At 42.5% G+C, this 18,456-nt stretch overlaps 1 protein-coding gene across 1 annotated transcript in view; it reads right to left on the reverse strand.

Annotated features, from left to right (window-relative positions):
* dock3 (dedicator of cytokinesis 3) overlaps window positions 1–18,456 on the reverse strand; it is a gene marked incomplete at both ends in the record, with an annotated part of 250,584 nt that overhangs the window by 144,553 nt on the left and 87,575 nt on the right. The window contains one exon of the mRNA XM_083772261.1: window positions 2,742–2,825. Within this exon, the coding sequence (XP_083628387.1) occupies window positions 2,742–2,825 (84 nt within the window). The remainder of the gene's footprint in view (window positions 1–2,741; window positions 2,826–18,456) is intronic.

Genomic DNA, 18,456 nt, shown 5'->3' on the forward strand with positions numbered 1-18,456 from the left:
CATGTTTTATACTGTAGTGTTTGTCATACAGTATATGGACCAAGTTTGAATTATAATGTTTCTGTGTGACAGTGATGATGTGTGTTGATGTGTATTTGATCTTATTAAAGTTGATGCGAGCAAAGTGAGTCAGACGTGTGTTCGTAACAGTCAGCATCCAGCAGATCATTAGTACTCAATCAACCCCAGTATAGTTGAGTCAAGGAAAAATATGAATAGTGAAAGTTACTCTGTCAACAGTGAAAATGAAATGATATGTATTTGGCCGCAGGCTGTCCATCTCAACATATTTTGTTCCATGGACCCCCAGAAGCAAAGATTTTTGCAAAAGCTTCACAATGGTTAAATAGCAGATCTACAAGCTCATAGCACGACACAAAGTGACGTGCTATGAGCTTGTATATCTGCTATTTGAATAATTGAATAGCAAAAGCATAAAATCATGGAATGTATTGCTTGGGGCTGTTATTACAGCTCACAAGGACCATGATTGTGGACCCCGGGCTACAGATCAAGGTTTTCCCCCACTGAACACCACCATATAATATTGTCTCTGTTCGGGTGGAAACTTGTACAATGTACCAAACTGTTACTTTTCAGGATTCAAATTCCAAAATAGAAAAAGTAGCTTGTTGATCTGCTACAGTTAATGTATTTGTGCGACGCTGTAGTATGATCAAGTGGGGCGTTGATTTACTAAAACACACACAAAAATCTAAAATATGGAGATACGATATGCAACACATTGTAGGCTTGTAGATCAGCTATTTACAAATAGGGGAGAACAGGGTAAGATTAATCACTGTTTGCTTAAGTTGTCCTGGAAGCAAGGCAAAATGAGATGGCAGTCAAATCTAATGATCTACACATATTTCAGGATGTCCTCTATCAATTGAAATGATGAGTAAGCAGCTATGACAAAGGGCCATGAAAATATGACCTTTTTAAAAAAACTGGTCATGTGGCTCAATTTGCCCCAGGTAAGGGGTAAGTTGATCCAAAATTGAACCACATGATATTTTAATGTAAAGAGCTTAAACTTGAACAGATAATGTATTCACTTATTGAAAATAATTTAATAACTGTTTTCCCTTTTGCAAATAGTCTTATTTATTTGTTTATTTATTATTTAAACAATATAAAGACAATTACATAAAGTTTGTTATTCAGAACCTTATAATATTTGCAATATTGTTAATACAATATAGAAAATTTGCAAACATTTGCAAACATCCAAATTAAAGGTCATTCAGTATAATTTGAGTAGCAAATACTTAATACAAAAATATGAATGGTGATTCACATTAAGAAAATTGGCTCAATTTACCCCCGGACATTTGGTTCATCTTACCCACAGCCACCATTTAGGAAAACCCTGACTAGAATAATACTTCAGACAATGTATTTGCTAAATTATTCATATGCTTCTATCCATTGGTAAACCACCAACATGTATGATATTACATTTTAGACCTGGGTACATTCTGCTTTGTATAACAGTCATTTTACATGATGTGAAATTTTACTTTGATTGAAAAAAACAGTTTTTTTGTATTTTTTGTGTTTTCTACTTTCCCTATGTGCCCCCATGTGCTAACTAACTTTACAGCCAGGTGTACATGATGGATGCTTATTAGATTTAAGGTCACATGGCAACAGTTTTTTTGTTTTCTAGATAAAGGGGGTGGTTCAACTTGCCCGCTGGCTCATCTTACCCCGTTCTCCCCTATATACATTTGAAAACGTGTGAAATAGGACAGACATTCTGCATAATGCACACTTTCTAATTTGATACACATTTGTACTTTTACTCAAGTACATTTAGAATCCCAGGCTTTCACTTAGAACGTAGTAGATCATGTCTACATTGCAGCATTGACACTTTTCACTTGATTAAGACATTTGAGTACTTTTTCCACCCCTGCTTCCCAAGCAGTGATTGTAGCCTGGAGGAGAAGACATCGTCATTCCAGGCATGGAATGGAGGGGGCAAGGTAGTAAATACTAGAGACTAACTAGTTTCCTTAATTGTCCTAAAAGAACCCTTGGCCTGCTGCTGAACTGATTGCAGTCAGCGTCGATCCCTACAGAATTTGATCAAAGAACCTCTCAGCAAAGGCCTAACAAAATACACAAATGCAACTGCCGGTACTGCCTCTGTGGAACATTGTGTGTGTGTGTGTGTGTGTGTGTGTGTGTGTGTGTGTGTGTGTGTGCGTGCGTGCGTGCGTGCGTGCGTGCGTGCGTGCGTGCGTGTGTGTGTGTGTGTTTGTGTGCATGCATGCATGCGTGCGTGCTTCGAGGAGTTATGTGAACAGATTCACAAGAACCGCCCAGGGTAAGCTATCAATAAAGTATCCAATTTCTCCCCCCGTCGCCTCCCCGTGCTCATTAGCTAAACCAACTGTACGCTGTTGGAATGAGAAGCCGCAGACACACCCAGGTCTAACCCATTCTGACCGGGCACACATTTTGGTGTCAGCATCATGTCATGCTTTAGCTATTTAAAAATAGCAGATCTACAAGCTCATATCGCGCCACCGAGTGGCGCGATACGAGCTTGTAGGTCTGCTATTTTTGAAAAATCGAAGAGCGACTGACATTTTTAGAATCTGATCTCGGGTCAGAATGGGTTCATCAGACCAGTGTGTGTCCGGCGGAAACCTCGTATGAATCTGATCTCAGGTCAGAATGGGCTAATTGGACACCCTGGGATGAGACCTTATTAGATACGTACGTACCTTCACATTTCTCCAGGATCTGCACCGTCTCACCGACCTCCAGAGCCAGACCCTGAGCGACGGAGCCTCGGAAGTTACAGATCACTGAGGAGGAGATGAGAAAAACACAATGAATAAATGTTGATGGTTATAGTACAGAAACAGCAACGTTGACAGCAGTGAACCCTCATCTGAAAATATGCTGTGCCAGGGACTCAGAAATAGCAGATTATGAAGTTCACAATGAGCTTGTACTGTAGATCGGCTATTTTCAAATAGCCAGTGCATACACAGTAAAAGTGAGTACATTGGGGGGGTCCCCTGGCGGTCCCGGACCCAACTTTGCTCCAGTAGACTGGTCTACGACCAGTAGGATACAGCGTTAGTGATATTCTTTGCTCAGCATCACTTACAAACTCTCATCCTCGCAGGAAAGCCTCGGCACGTTTTTCACTCGAGTGAACATTAAGGTGAGTAATCCCACGGCGATCCCTGAAGTGGTATATAGGGAATAGGGAGGGATAACCTTATCGATCGTATCCCAACCTCCTTTGTCATGTTTCAGCCATTGTGAGGCTGACAGCAGTGTGTGTAGCTGTCACTACCGTGGTCTCTGGGGCTGTGTGTCACTTATACACAGTAGTAGTAGGCTGTAAGGGTCTGCCTGAATGAAGGCCACACACTTCACAGTCTGTGCTCTATAGCTGCTACACTTCCCTGGATCTAAAACTCAGTGAAACAAATATTTTTCTGTATGGCTGAGGCATAGAGTCACTGAACGGGCCTTTGCGGCGGCTGCCACCAGGCTCTGGAACAATTCGCCCATACACATCAGAGCCGCTCAATAGTTATTTTATTATTTTAAAATCCCTGCTAAAGATGTATTTCTTCTCCTTGGCCTTCAGTCCTGCAGTGACAGCTGAGGTAGCCCTTGCCTTTATTCCCTCACCAGAGTTAATGTTTGCTTGTTTGTGCTTATTATATTGTCTGCTAATGTCTGTTTGCTCTTTGTTTTCTTCTAACCTGTACAGCATTTTGGTTGACCTGGTCATGTTAAATGTGCTACATACTGTAAATAAAATTGAGTTTGGTTGAGTTGAGAATGCTACGCTATGCTATTTTATGTTAATGTCTCTTGTGGTTCTTATTTATAGTGTTCTTGGCTCTTGTTCACACTTATAAAATAAACTTGTCTCAATATGATTTTACTCAGTGGTGTGTTCAACCGTATTACGCGGTATACAGTCCAAGAAAATGTGTAAAGTGTATTCCGACCAGCAGCCACCTGAGGAAGCATATCTGATGATATGCAGGAGGAGGGCCTGGGGGAAGCCAGGATGTAGACTTCAGTTCAAATAGCCTTTATCATGTGATATTGCATCCGAGGTGAGGGCTTAGGCCTATGTGTGGCTAATGTATTTCTGAAGGAATTCACACATTAACTTAACAATAAAGTGATTGCATGCTATGAGTGTGGCAGGGAATAACATTATGACGTATTCCACAATGTCTGTAACCCGGTGCCAATGGGCTATATGCACACAGAATAACTCTTCCTACTTCCAGGCCGCTTGCCTACTTCCTTCACAGGTGTTACCAATGATACTAATTAGGGGGAAAAAAATATATAGGAAAAACAGCCGTAAAAAAACGTTTATTTATATCATTTCATTGGATTCATGAAGAAAATAAGCCATTGAAATGCCACAGATCGGATAGAATGGAATTGGAAATTAATGATAATGTGCAGGATGTAATTTAATAGTTGTGATGATGAATGATAAGAGCGCCCCTCACTTCACACGGGTGTGATTTTTAGATATTAAAAGGGTCTTAAAAGTCCTTAAATTGTCACTTCACTGTCATCTGGGGACCCCCGCAAAATAATGTGGGGATCACCCTGGGGTTGAGAACCACTGCAGTAGTACACTTATGAATGAGTCAAGTACCTCCCCCAAGTACCGTCAGTACCGTCGACTACTAGCCTGTGTTTCCCCACAAGAGCATTTTAATCTATAATGGATCATTGTATCACTTCTGACTTTGTCACTTTGCATTGAAAACAGTTACCATACGTAGATGTGTTTTTATGTCGTGTATTAGCTGAACAACACATTGCTATAGTGAGAAGAGCAAACTCGATCATTCGATTTAGTCGACGACTAAATCTACAGTTGATTTTGTCGACAATAATGCATTTTGGCAGGCCTTGAAGGCCTTGAAGGCGTCGTAATGCCTGGTTTTACACTTGGTTGCATGCTGAAAATAGCCGTTCTACAAGCTCTAGCTTGTAGATCTGCTATTTTCATAGTGCAACACCCGAGACTTATCTATTTTGTTCCGCTGGATCTCTTCTTCACTAGTCCCTCCTAAAATCTTAGTCTTAGGCACAAAGATGATGTTTTAACCCATCTGTGTGTCTGTATGTGAGGAGCTAATCTCACACAAACAGACTTTTCGTGCACACCAACAGTTGGTCACGGAAGAAACTCCTCCCCACATTGTGATAATTGGCCTCATTATGGTGCTATACTAGCCCACTTTACGTTTTGTATCGTACGGTATGGCATACGGAAACATCTAAAAGAGTTTGGTCCATACTCAGGATTTACAGCGTGTAAAGGTCCATTAATTGGTTTCATTTTATTCACTCTTCATTCAAGAGTTAAATTATTGTTAAACATAGATCTACATTATTTAATTTACAGTCTACACAAATTAGAGAAAGTAGAAGAATTGTCATCTCTACCAACATCAATACAGCATGGAAATGTTATCCAATCTTATCCATCTACAACAAAATATTTTAAGTCTGAGAGGCTCGAATCTCATCAAATGGTGGTCCGTGTGGCGCAAATGCAGAATATATAATGGACCTTGATATGAATAGGGTTTGAAAACCACTGCTATAGCTATTACCATTGCAGTGTAAACATAACAAAAACATACTATAGTAGTTCCAACAACAACAGTGCCGCTTGCGGTTGAACAGACAGAAGTCGTCTTTGTCATGACAGAGTGACTCTGAGCATGTCATGAGGTCATGGATGTCCGTCTTGTCTGTGTGCCCCCTTTTCACCGTGTCCATCGTTGTCACTCTAAGCACACTATTGTGAACTGACTCCCGAGACAAAGGTCATAGCACCGGGCTAAAGGCTGCCCCATGTCTTATCATGACCTCAATCATTCAGCCCGTCTCTGTCATCGAGGGCACTGTCTCTCCGTCTCACTATAAGTAGCATGTATGTAGAATAGAACGTCATGCTGGACAATGACAATGATGCATTGCATGAACAGCCACTCGGCCAGAGATGGTAAAGCCAATTATTTTCTACCCCAATTTGTCATTATGCCACTTAACCACCCTCGCACATTTGTGTTGGACACCTTGCCAGATCAGTCCTGCTACTCCCGTTCAACACCCCCCCCCCCCCCCCCCCCCTTCTGTTAAGATACCTATTGTTGCTTTTGGTATGGTTGACGATTTGTCTTGCATTGTATGCATTGATGATGAGTTGAGTACATACTGTAGGACCATGCACAATGGCAACAAGCCCTCAGTGTGAACGTCATTTTAAAGCTTAAAGAATTTAATCAATCAATCAATAGGTTAAGTATCTGGGAGAGAGGTTATAATGACTTCAGTTCCACTTGCAATGCAATGCATGCTGGTCTCGCCCTGCGAAATGAACTGATCCGAATACCTACTGGCTTTTGAGACCTCGTTATACTATACTTCAGTTGAACAATGTGTCATTGTTGTGAACCTACGTAGTACAGTATATATTGGACAGTGAGGACAACCACAGCTGGGTCAAAGTTTGATGACTTCAAGTGAATTTCTCTCTCAACACTCTTCCCTATATTGTCTCTGTCCAGACCTCACATCTCCAAAACTGATACTTTTCAGGATTTGATTTTAAAAATCACACTTTTTCACGCTGGGCATAGGCCCTAAAGTTCTCAAACTCTGCCCGAACCCGACCAGGCCCGACCAAGCCCAACCCGACCCGACGTTTTAGGGCCGGGCCGGGCCCAAAGAATATGCTAATTAGTCGGGCCGGGCCGAGCCTCGGGCTCTGTGATTTTCCGCAATTTTGTTAATTTTTTTTTTAAGTGTTATTATAATAAAAATAGCAATTCTGTTATTTGTGTAATGTGATTGTGTATACGTGTATGTATTTATTATGAAGAGGGCTGCGCTAGGCGATTCACTTGTGACAGGAGGAGGACTGGAGACGGGGTCGCATCGCACTGGCATTTCAGACTCGGAGGCCTCGTACACACATGTCAAACCACGTGACTTCCATTGGAAAAGCATTGAGAATGAGGCGGCCATGAAACACAGACAGAACAGATCATGTCAGTCCAGCATGTGTGTACGAGGCCAGAGCAGCATTGCAGCCTGCCCCGCGCGCAGGCAGTAGAGAACAGTGGACGGTGAGAGACTTGCTTGCTACCGCTGGTTTCCCTCTGGTTTGCGCACCAAACGAGCTAGGCTACTAACCACCAGTTAACTTGCCAAGTTGCCATATGCTTAAATATTTTATAAAATCAATCGGATTATCACAGCTGAAGAAGCGTCAGGCTTTCGTCATGTTGCACTGAGAGTTTCGTTAACCCAGCTGGCTGCGATGAATAAAACCTAATTATTAATCAACATCACCAAACGATCCAGTGATATATAACTTATAGGCTAGCTACACGTAAAGCAACTTCACTTCAGAGGAAACTAAGGGAGGGACCTGCAGCAGCTATTCGTGTTTACTCACCAGTCACCACCACCACTGTATGGAATCCATTAGAATGATTGGAAATGGAAGTTATGGAACATTAATAGCCTATTCTAACGTGAGTTACATACATCCTTTATTTCGAAAAATCCGTTTATCTCCGTTCTCACTTTCACACTGAAACACGGCGCCGCTGCGCTGCCATTTAGTGCTGCTTTTTTTCTCTCTCTTTTTTTTCTGTCGGGCTTTTGTCGGGCTTCGGGCTTAAGATTATGGCAATTTTTAGGGTAGGGCCGAGCCTCGGGCCCACCCAGTTAGGGTAGGGTCGGGCCGGGCCATAATTTTTGGGCCCGTTGAGAACTTTAATAGGCCCCTCAAAATATAGCACAAGTAGCAGATCTTATTTGCGCCACGTCTCGAGCTTGTGGATATGCTACTTTGGATATGTTTGTGTGATGCTGTAGTATATTGTAGGATAAACAACAGGTAGATTCACGAAAGAACACAAAAAGTTTAAATATTATGGAGATAGGAGGTTTCTGCCGTGATATACCACTGTACAGATGCTACACACAATACCTATACTTACTTACAGTTACAATACTAAAGGTCCTTTACAGTATGTGGTCCTTTATGTGCCCAGGGTATTCCATCACCCTAATGACCCTTAAAACACTTTGAAAGTGTTGTTCCAATAAGACATTGCCAGAGGGAATGCACTGCAGTGCCAGCCAATCTCTCCCTCTCTCGCTGCCCTAATTATTACGCTGGCGTGTCTCTGTGGGAGTTTTGCCAGGGACGATGCAGAGTTCTATTATTTAATCACACTCCTCATAGCCTCCCTTATGACACTTACACAAATCATTAATACTGTGGGCTTTTTTTCCCTGACATGAAGTAGCAGAAAAACACAGAAGAAAGATACTGTAGCATTAGTAGTGGAAGAAGTAACATATTGTGCTTACGTAAATGTACCAATACCACAAAGTAGAAATAGTCTCATACAATGTAAAAGTACCAATACCACAAAGTAGAAATAGTCTCATACAGTGTAAAAGTACCAATACCACAATGTAGAAATACTCTCATACAGTGCGTCACTTTGTGCTTTTTGAGCTTGCACATCTGTTATTTCTACATTGTTGTCTCCACCAGGCCGAAGGCATGGGGGGAGATTATGTTTTGCACTCCGTCCGTCCGTCCGTCCGTGTGTCCGTCCGTGTGCCCGTGTGTGTGTCCGTGAGCAGCTAATCTCGGCCTCCGTTAACCTGGTCGATGCCACATTTTGCACACACACTCCCTGGATGCCAACGATGAACCTCTGCCCCAAACTTTCCAGAACGGCCTGTTATAGCGCCACCAGGAGGCCGCTTTGTGCAAAACAAGTTTTTGCACAGTACACCTACAGATTTTGTCCAAACATCGCGCAAATTGGTACAGTCTCTCTAGAGCCATTCAACAAAACCGGTCTTTCAGATTTCTCAGACTCCATCCTGATTGGTTAAGATTGGCTTCCAAAGTTCACAGGAGTGCTCAGTTTCAAACAAAATGCTGCAAATCATGAACACATCGCGTGATTTCCGTGAAATTGTGCACGCACATTCCCACTAGGCCGAGGACGAAATGCCACATGAAGAATTTCAACTCAGCCTCAAGGTGGCGCTATAACTGGCCAAAAAGTGTTTTTACCTTTAACTGCACGGATCTGTGGATAATTTACTTTTGTTGCCCTTTTATCCAACCACCAGATGAAGGCAAGCTGCAATGTCCTACATTCCTATCCTGGTGGAGACCTGTGCCAAGAAGGGCACTTTTTCTAGTTGTTTCTACATTTTAGAAACAGCTTGCAAGTGTGTTTCAGCCTCTGAACCAATCAGAGCGTGGCATCCCTTTAGGCTATGGGACGTACGTAGCTCACATATGTGTCCGTGCATAAGATGGAGCTACGTACTACGTACATGTGCGTGCATATGCACGCACATGCAGAGTGATTGTTTACAAAGAGAGACGTGGAGCAAAGCTCATGGCTTAGTTCTAACATAATGTTTTCAGATACATAGAGAGACGTGGAGCAAAGCTCATGGCTTAGTTCTAACCTATAATGTTTTCAGAAACATATTTTAGCGTGATGATTAAGTTTAAAATGAGTAATGCACTGAATGAGATTAATTACAGTATTTCAATCAATTTGTAATCAAAACCACCTAAGGTCGCAATAGGAATCATTAATATGCATGTGAGCCTCGTCATCACACGTTTTCGTTCAAAGGAAGTAATTCAAATTGGATTTTTATAGACTTATTTTTTTTTAATATATATCTTTTTTTATCCCACGATTTTGTAACCCATTTTTCACCCCTGTGTCAATCATCTAATGTGATCCTGGGCTCTACACACCCTCCGCCAACCTGGGGAGAGCAACGGACTTAACTCATGCTTCCTTCATGCTTGAGTGTCCAAGTTGCTCCTTTACACCTGACAGGGGGGAGTTTCCCTGGTTGGACGTAGCGCGTGGAAGGAACACGTTATTCCAACCAGTTCCTTTCCCCTCCATCAGGCGCCCCGGCTGGCCAGGGGGAGGCAGTTTAGTGACCAGGATTACTGCATGTTTTTGTGAGGGTACCTATTACCTACCCTTGGGGACACGGGGAGAACATGCAAACTCCACACAGAAAGGCCCTTTCGCCAACCCCGCCTTCGGGTATGGGCACTGATTACTTGGAGGAAGAAACACGCCGCCAGCACCCATAGCGCACCGAGTGGGAATCGAACCCAGGACCTTCTAGCTGTGAGGCGACAGCACTACCAACTGTGCCACCGTGCCCCTTTATAGACTTTTGATATAACAAATATAAAAAGAAAAGTGAAAATGTATGCCCATATGATGGTCTAAAAGTGTGAAAAACATATTTTTCATTTCACTAGGTCTTTAAAGACAGGGTGCAATGGCTTCTGGGGAATTTCTATTTTGAAGTTTCAGTCTAAAACAGAAGGCTGTGTGCTTCTGAACCAATCGAGCGTCGCATCCCTTCAGGCTATGGGTTGTATAGCTCCGTGACGCTGGAGTTGTTTGTTTACAAAACATTACAAGTCAGATGCTTTCGCTACGTATTTAACCCTTTCAGCGCTAGCATTTATTGAAAATTTAGAATCTAATTCACGCCAGCATTTTTTTCAGTCGAGCTCTTATTTTGAAAAGCCACAGTTCAAGTCTAGCTTATCCTATGACGCTCGACGGAGCCGAGACAGGCCTTTGTTTACAATATGAATCCAAACCGGGGCACTGGAACGCTCCACAACGCCGGCTCTGTGCCGTCAAATAAACGTTGTTTTGACCAAAAATGCCATCTGGGACAAGGAATAGGAGATACAGGACCATCTGGGACAAGGAATAGGAGATACAGGCCATTGAAAGAAACGGATAGAATGGATTATTATGGCGACGACGATCTAAGATGGACGATCCAGTGCTGTGCTAACAACATAGCTAGCTAACCCGGCTAACGTAAGTAGCATTATGGCTCGATCGATCGAATGCACTATAAAAGCGCAATTGCCATTAATCAACGGCAATGGCGTTAGGTGTCAGTATCAAAATTAGGCTTCAATTGACTTTAATCAACGGCAATGGCGCTGAAAGTATTTTAATGGGTTAACGTACTGCGATTTAAATTGACTAGGCTACTCATGACTCAGGAAAAAAGGTCAATAATTCTCTCTCTCCTTCTCACGACAGCATAGGGCTTCACTGTGTGGACAGAAACACAACGACAGAACAGACCGGGGTGGTCTTTCCCTGGTTCGGTGGCCAGTGCAGTGAATCAGTACAGTGAGTGAATGTCTTCAGTTGTGAAGCTGCCGTGGTGGCAGATGAGACGCTGCAGCATGCACTGTAGGGCTGCTTCCTGATTAATAGCATGAGCTGTAAGCTGCGTGCTGGGAGCAAACAGCAGCCTGTCTAATGATGATTAATGTGGGAGGGAAGAACACATTACTGTATACAGCCGGGCAAATCACCATCTACCATCTACCATCTACCTACTGTGTGTGTGTGTGTGTGTGTGTGTGTGTGTGTGTGTGTGACTGTGTGACTATGTGTGTGTGTGTGTGTGTGTGTGTGTGTGTGTGTGTGTGTGTGTGTGTGTGACTTTGTGTGTGTGTGTGTGTGCATGCGTGCATGCATGCGTTTGCGTGTGTGCGGGTGCATGCTCGTGCATATCCGAGCTATTAGGCCTATGCGTTTGTCTGATTCTATTGTGTGAACTAAAAAAAAACATATATTGTTACTCAAAAGCGAGAGACAGACAGACACCACAAAGCTAATGTGAAAACACATGCGCCTGGTCTACCGGACTATACCGAGCATTCGTCATTCCTACTCTCACCTATATGGTCATGAAGTGTGGGGTCATATGACCCAAAGAACAAGGTTGTGGATACAAGCGGCCGAAATGAGTTTGAATGTCCCACCCTGCAGGGTAGACCAAGGACCAGACGGGGGATTACATATCGACGCTGGCCTTGGAACACCTCGGGAAGTGGCTAATGTTGTTCAAGAGAGGGAAGTCTGGAAATCTCTGATGGAACTGTCGCAACCCAACTCTGGATAATCGGTTGATGATGGATGGATGGACGGATGGACGGACGGACGGACGGACGGATGGATGGATGGATGGATGGATGGATGGATGGATGGATGGACGGACGGACGGACGGACAAGTGCACATGGAAAGAGACAGTAGAGTCATTTTTCAACACATCACGCCTATAAAACTTGCAGCTATTAGCACCATTGACTCATCAACACTGGCTTATGTTTGGATTCACCCCATTAAGACCTGAGGCCGATTCTACAAAAAGCCTTCTAAATCGGTAGTTCACACTTTCAAGATTTTTCAAAAACATTCGAAACTAGCAGATGTACTTGCAGCACGTCACAAATCTGCTATTTTTTAAGAGCCAACGCTAAAATTTTAAATGACACAGATGCTTTCCTGGTTTTAATGGGTAAAAAAATAAAGAATAAAGAAAATAACTAAAAAACTATCCAACAGCTACAGCTCATTTGGAACGCAGCTGCTACAGTTCCAACTAGAACTAAGAAAGATGAACACAAATACAAATGGTCAAATCTCAGCACTGGCTTTCTTCCAGTGAGGGAGGGATGGATGGATGGATGGATGGATGGATGGAGCGTTTCATATTTCATATTTCATATTTTCAAATGTATAAAAATCTTTTGAAATTAGCCGATCTACAAGCTCACAATGCGTTGCACCGTGACACATTGTGAGCTTGTAGATTGGCTATTTTCTGAAATGTATATAGGGCTGAAGTGGGTAATGTATATGTTTTGTAATAATAATCCAAATCTACAAAGTAACTAAACTACAAACAAATAATTTAGTGGAGAAAAAAGTACAACATTTGCCTCTAAACTGTAGTGGATTAGAAGTAAAAGTACAGAAAATTTGAAATACTCCAGTAAAGTAAAAAAATGTAATTAGTTATTTCCACCACTGACGAAAAGTGGTGTGAAGCCAGGCTGAGTGGATCATCATCAACGACCCTATAGCCAATGTACTGTTCACGCCACCAGCTGTTGATCAGCAGAATGCACACAGGCCTCTGTGTGTGTGTGTGTGTGTGTGTGTGTGTGTGTGTGTGTGTGTGTGTGTGTGTGTGTGTGTGTGTGTGTGTGTGACTCAGACTGCAGGTGTTGCTGCTGCACTGGCAACAACAAACTTGAAAGAGTACATCATTGTCACTGCCGGGCAGAAACCAAAGTCTGACGTCATTTACACATCCTACCTGGGTCGTGCTTTTTTTTCTGCTTAACCCATTCTGACCTGAGATCAGATTCATACGAGGTTTCCGCCGGACACACACTGGTCTGATGAACCCATTCTGACCTGAGATCAGATTCAAAAAATGTCAGTCGTTCTTTGATTTAAAAAAAAATAGCAGACCTACAAGCTCGTATCGCGCCACTCGGTGGCGCGATATGAGCTTGTAGATCTGCTATTTTTCAATAGCTAAAGCATAACATGATGCTGACACCAAAATGGGTGCCCAAATACGAACTGTGCTCCAAAAATAAACAAATGATCACGGCGGATATCGTATGGCTATGAAGAATCAACTGACCGCGAGAAAACACTAATGTTACTGCCGCCAAATGAGTGTAATTTTCACCAGAAACGGACTGTATCAAATATGAGTGAACGACACAGAGCCAACTCCCTGACAATTTCGCAGAGACAGTTTGATGACCACAATTCTTGTATGAGACAATTCTAAGATGACCCAATGTTATTTTCCATAGAGAAATCACTTTCGCAGTAGTGATGTCAGTACCTCGGTACTCTATCCCATTCTGACCTGAGATCAGATTCATACGAGGTTTCCGCCGGACAAACACTGGGTCTGATGAACCCATTCTGACCTGAGATCAGATTCTAAAAATGTCAGTCGCTCTTCGATTTTTCAAAAATAGCAGACCTACAAGTTCGTATCGCGCCACTCGGTGGCGCGATATGAGCTTGTAGATCTGCTATTTTTAAATAGCTAAAGCATAACATGATGCTGACACCAAAATGGGTGCCCGGTCAGAATGGGCTATATTCCACTTGATCACACTACAATGTCACACAAAAGCATCACAAGTAGCTGATCTGCAAGCACGAAACGCAGCGCGAAGCAACACCTTTTGAGTTGAGTAGATCTGATTTTTTTTGGTGCTATTTTTTTATTTATATCCTGAAAGTAAGAGTTTTGGACACAATTGGCCTTACTTAGTTCTTACTAAGTACTTACTTAGTTCACATTTGGTATTATCTGCTGTTATGTTATTGATATACAGTATTTTCTTTTAAACCATGCATTATGTACATTAGCCGGTCTTATGTTATATCTGTAATTGTTCTTCTTCTTACTTATATTACTGCTCATTTTCAGCAACCACAGTCCTGTTGTACTGGGAGCTGACCAGTACAACCACAGTCTGATGCTGTTGTACTGGGAGCTGACCAGTACAACCACAGTCTGATACTGTTGTACAATTTACAATTTACAATTTAGGCATTTAGCAGACGCTCTTAATCCAGAGCGACTTACATTTAAGCAAGAACAAAGCATGGGAATACATCACATAAAAAGCATTTATCATGAAACATGCGTAAGCTAAGAAAGTAACAGTGGAATATTTATATAGTGAAACTATACATACACTATACATATAAACTATACATCTTTACTACTATGCTATATATGTGTACTATGGCGTGCTATGACTACATACAATACAAATTACAGTGCTGTCTACATAACATGCTATAAGTCTGTATCAAATGCTATATAATCCAACAGAAATGCTATCTAAGGGTTTAGGGTAAGTGCTAAGGGCCATGATGGAGTCTGAAAAGGTGGGTTTTCAGGCTACGGCGGAAGATTGGGAGTGATGCTGCAGTTCTGACTGCAATGGGAAGTGCATTCCACAGTTTTGGAGCCAGAAGGGAGAAGAGTTTGGGACGTGTGTTGTACTGGGAGCTGACCAGTACAACCACAGTCTGATACTGTTGTACTGGCAGCTGACCAGTACAACCACAGTCTGATACTGTTGTACTGGGAGCTGACCAGTACAACCACAGTCTGATACTGTTGTACTGGGAGCTGACCAGTACAACCACAGTCTGATACTGTTGTACTGGGAGCTGACCAGTACAACCACAGTCTGATACTGTTGTACTGGGAGCTGACCAGTACAACCACAGTCTGATACTGTTGTACTGGGAGCTGACCAGTACAACCACAGTCTGATACTGTTGTACTGGGAGCTGACCAGTACAACCACAGTCTGATACTGTTGTACTGGGAGCTGACCAGTACAACCACAGTCTGATACTGTTGTACTGGGAGCTGACCAGTACAACCACAGTCTGATACTGTTGTACTGGCAGCTGACCAGTACAACCACAGTCTGATACTGTTGTACTGGGAGCTGACCAGTACAACCACAGTCTGATGCTGTTGTACTGGGAGCTGACCAGTACAACCACAGTCTGATACTGTTGTACTGGCAGCTGACCAGTACAACCACAGTCTGATGCTGTTGTACTGGGAGCTGACCAGTACAACCACAGTCTGATACTGTTGTACTGGGAGCTGACCAGTGCAACCAACAACCACAGTCTGATACTGTTGTACTGGGAGCTGACCAGTACAGCCACATTCTTACTGTTGTACTGGGAGCTGACCAGTACAGCCACATTCTTACTGTTGTACTGGGAGCTGACCAGTACAACCACAGTCTGATACTGTTGTACTGGGAGCTGACCAGTACAACCACAGTCTGATGCTGTTGTACTGGGAGCTGACCAGTACAACCACAATCTGATACTGTTGTACTGGCAGCTGACCAGTACAACCACAGTCTGATACTGTTGTACTGGCAGCTGACCAGTACAACCACAGTCTGATACTGTTGTACTGGGAGCTGACCAGTGCAACCAACAACCACAGTCTGATACTGTTGTACTGGGAGCTGACCACAAGTTCATTAGTACATTAGTACAACCTGTACTAATGACTGAAAGGTAAATGTACTAATAACTGAAAGGTACATGTACTACATGTTACTGTGGTGAGTGCAGATGGACGGACGCAGCAGGAGCGAGGTTTTCTGGGGACAAAAGTTTGCGCTGTTTCTAAGCAACGAGGAAACTCCCATGGAATACAGAACGCCTCCACTTTCTAATCTACATTCTCTCAACACTCACAGAGAAATGGAGAGATAGTGTTAGATAAAGAGACAGACAGAAATTAGTACAAAAGTATTGGTATCAAAATGTACTTGGTACCAACAGTAGAAAGTGCAGTATGTCCCATTTCACAAGTGTTCAAATGTATAAAAAATATTTAGAAAATAGCAGATGGCTATTCTGAAAATGCTGAAAATGTATATAGGGCTGAAGTGGTTAATTTATGTTTTGTAATAATAATCACAATCTACAACTAACTACTAGTAACTCAAGTTTCCAGGTAATTGTAGTGGAGTAAAAGTAGCCTACACACATGTTTCTTAGGTATAGTGGAGTAGAAGTAAAAGTACAGAAAATGTGCAATGCTCCAGTAAAGTATAAACTTAGTTACTTTCCACCACTGCAGACATATTGGAAGAGAACAGGATCATGGGGTCTGTTTGTTTACAGATCCTGTTCTCTTCCGATACATTATCTTTCATATTGAAGAAAGCTCTGGAGTCCTCACGGTCCATGAGGGCCTATAGACGAGTCTCCGCCATAAGTGAAATATGTCTTTCCTTCTTCTGTTGAGACAGTGATCCACAGTTAATTTAATTCTGGGGTCCATGAGGCTCAGTTATTAATTTTTATACTCATGTGGAGAGATTATATTCACTGGATTTTATCACACGCACAGACACACACTGCGTGCATGTTGACATGATCAGGTCATTATCAAAAGAGATGTCCTTGAACATTATTTTCTATCAGTAATAAAGAATAACCTACTTATTGAAATGAATCTGTCACTCTTTTCTCTCCGTCTCATGCATATGCCTCACTGCTGACCTCACTCTGTGGTGTTGAAAGACGCTTTGTCATTTATTCATTACTTTCTGAATCTCAATGTTGAGTTTCTCAGAAACATCCTCTTCAATTTGAACATATCGCGGCAGTTGACGCCCTGTGAATAAAGATTGATTAGGATCTAAAGGGGTGTGTGTGTGTGTGTGTGTGTGTGTGTGTGTGTGTGTGTGTGTGTGTGTGTGTGTTGCAACTTGCATGGACACATACAGATTCTCTATCTCATTCACTTTTTCATAGTATCACACATACTGTACTATCGCACGGCATACTCTGCACGCATACATGCATATTATGCACACACTTCTGGTGTGTGCGTGCGTGTGAGGGGCTTTCAGAGTCAGTCAGGATAATTGAGTTTTAGGCTGCTACTTCAAAAGCTTGCGGTTTTAATATTTAATAACCCAGTTTGAATTCAAGCCCAAAGTTAACCCATTCTGAACGGGAACCCATTTTGGTGTCGGCATCATGTTATGCTTTAGCTATTTAAAAATAGCAGATCTACAAGCTCATATCGCGCCACCGAGTGGCGCGATACGAGCTTGTAGGTCTGCTATTTTTGAAAAATCGAAGAACGACTGACATTTTTTTAGAATCTGATCTCAGGTCAGAATGGGTTCGTCAGACCAGTGTGTGTCCGGCGGAAACCTCGTATGAATCTGATCTCAGGTCAGAATGGGTTAAGCAGATCTGACACACAGCTAAAGCATGTCAATTATTCACGTGGCCAGATGAACGTCGAAAGTGGAGCATTCACTTTCTTTCTTTCTTTCTTTCTTTCGGCTAGCGCCCCTCAAAAATATTGAACCAACGAAAAGTATTAAAAAGTGCTTCGACAAAAACCTCCTAACTCCACTTGAGTTGGATGGTTTTATTTATTTTTGGAGTTATATGGTTTCTTCCAGACAGCAGAGATATATAATACATTGTGATTTTTACCTGCACCCTGCTTTAACTGTCAAAGTTTGCTCCAGTGCCTTCCTTCTACCTCCTATCAGTCCTGCTCCTGAGATGCACCGGACCAGCCTAAAATAGGCTTGAGGCGCAGTGGAAACCCCTCGTGCAATACATTACATTGTGTTATTGGTAGCTTATAAGAGGCCAGATGTCTCCACTAGGCCTAATAGCTATTGTTTTGGTACAGCCTATCTTGGTTCAGTATGATTCAGTTTGTCTCCACTAGGCCTAATAGCTATTGTTTTGGTACAGCCTATCTTGGTTCAGTATGGTTCAGTTTGTCCTTGGAGCAGCTACTGTAGTATGACTAGCGGATTCGAATGGAAATTAACCGATATTCACCGGTAGGTTACTTATCAAGACAATCCTATGGACCTACTGTACTGCATGTATGCTGGAGCCTATACTGGCTGCGATTAGGAAACACAGAGACGTCTGGC

The sequence above is a fragment of the Protomyctophum parallelum genome (assembly GCF_964188405.1).
Source record: "Protomyctophum parallelum genome assembly, chromosome: 8".
NCBI classification, from domain to species: domain Eukaryota; kingdom Metazoa; phylum Chordata; class Actinopteri; order Myctophiformes; family Myctophidae; genus Protomyctophum; species Protomyctophum parallelum.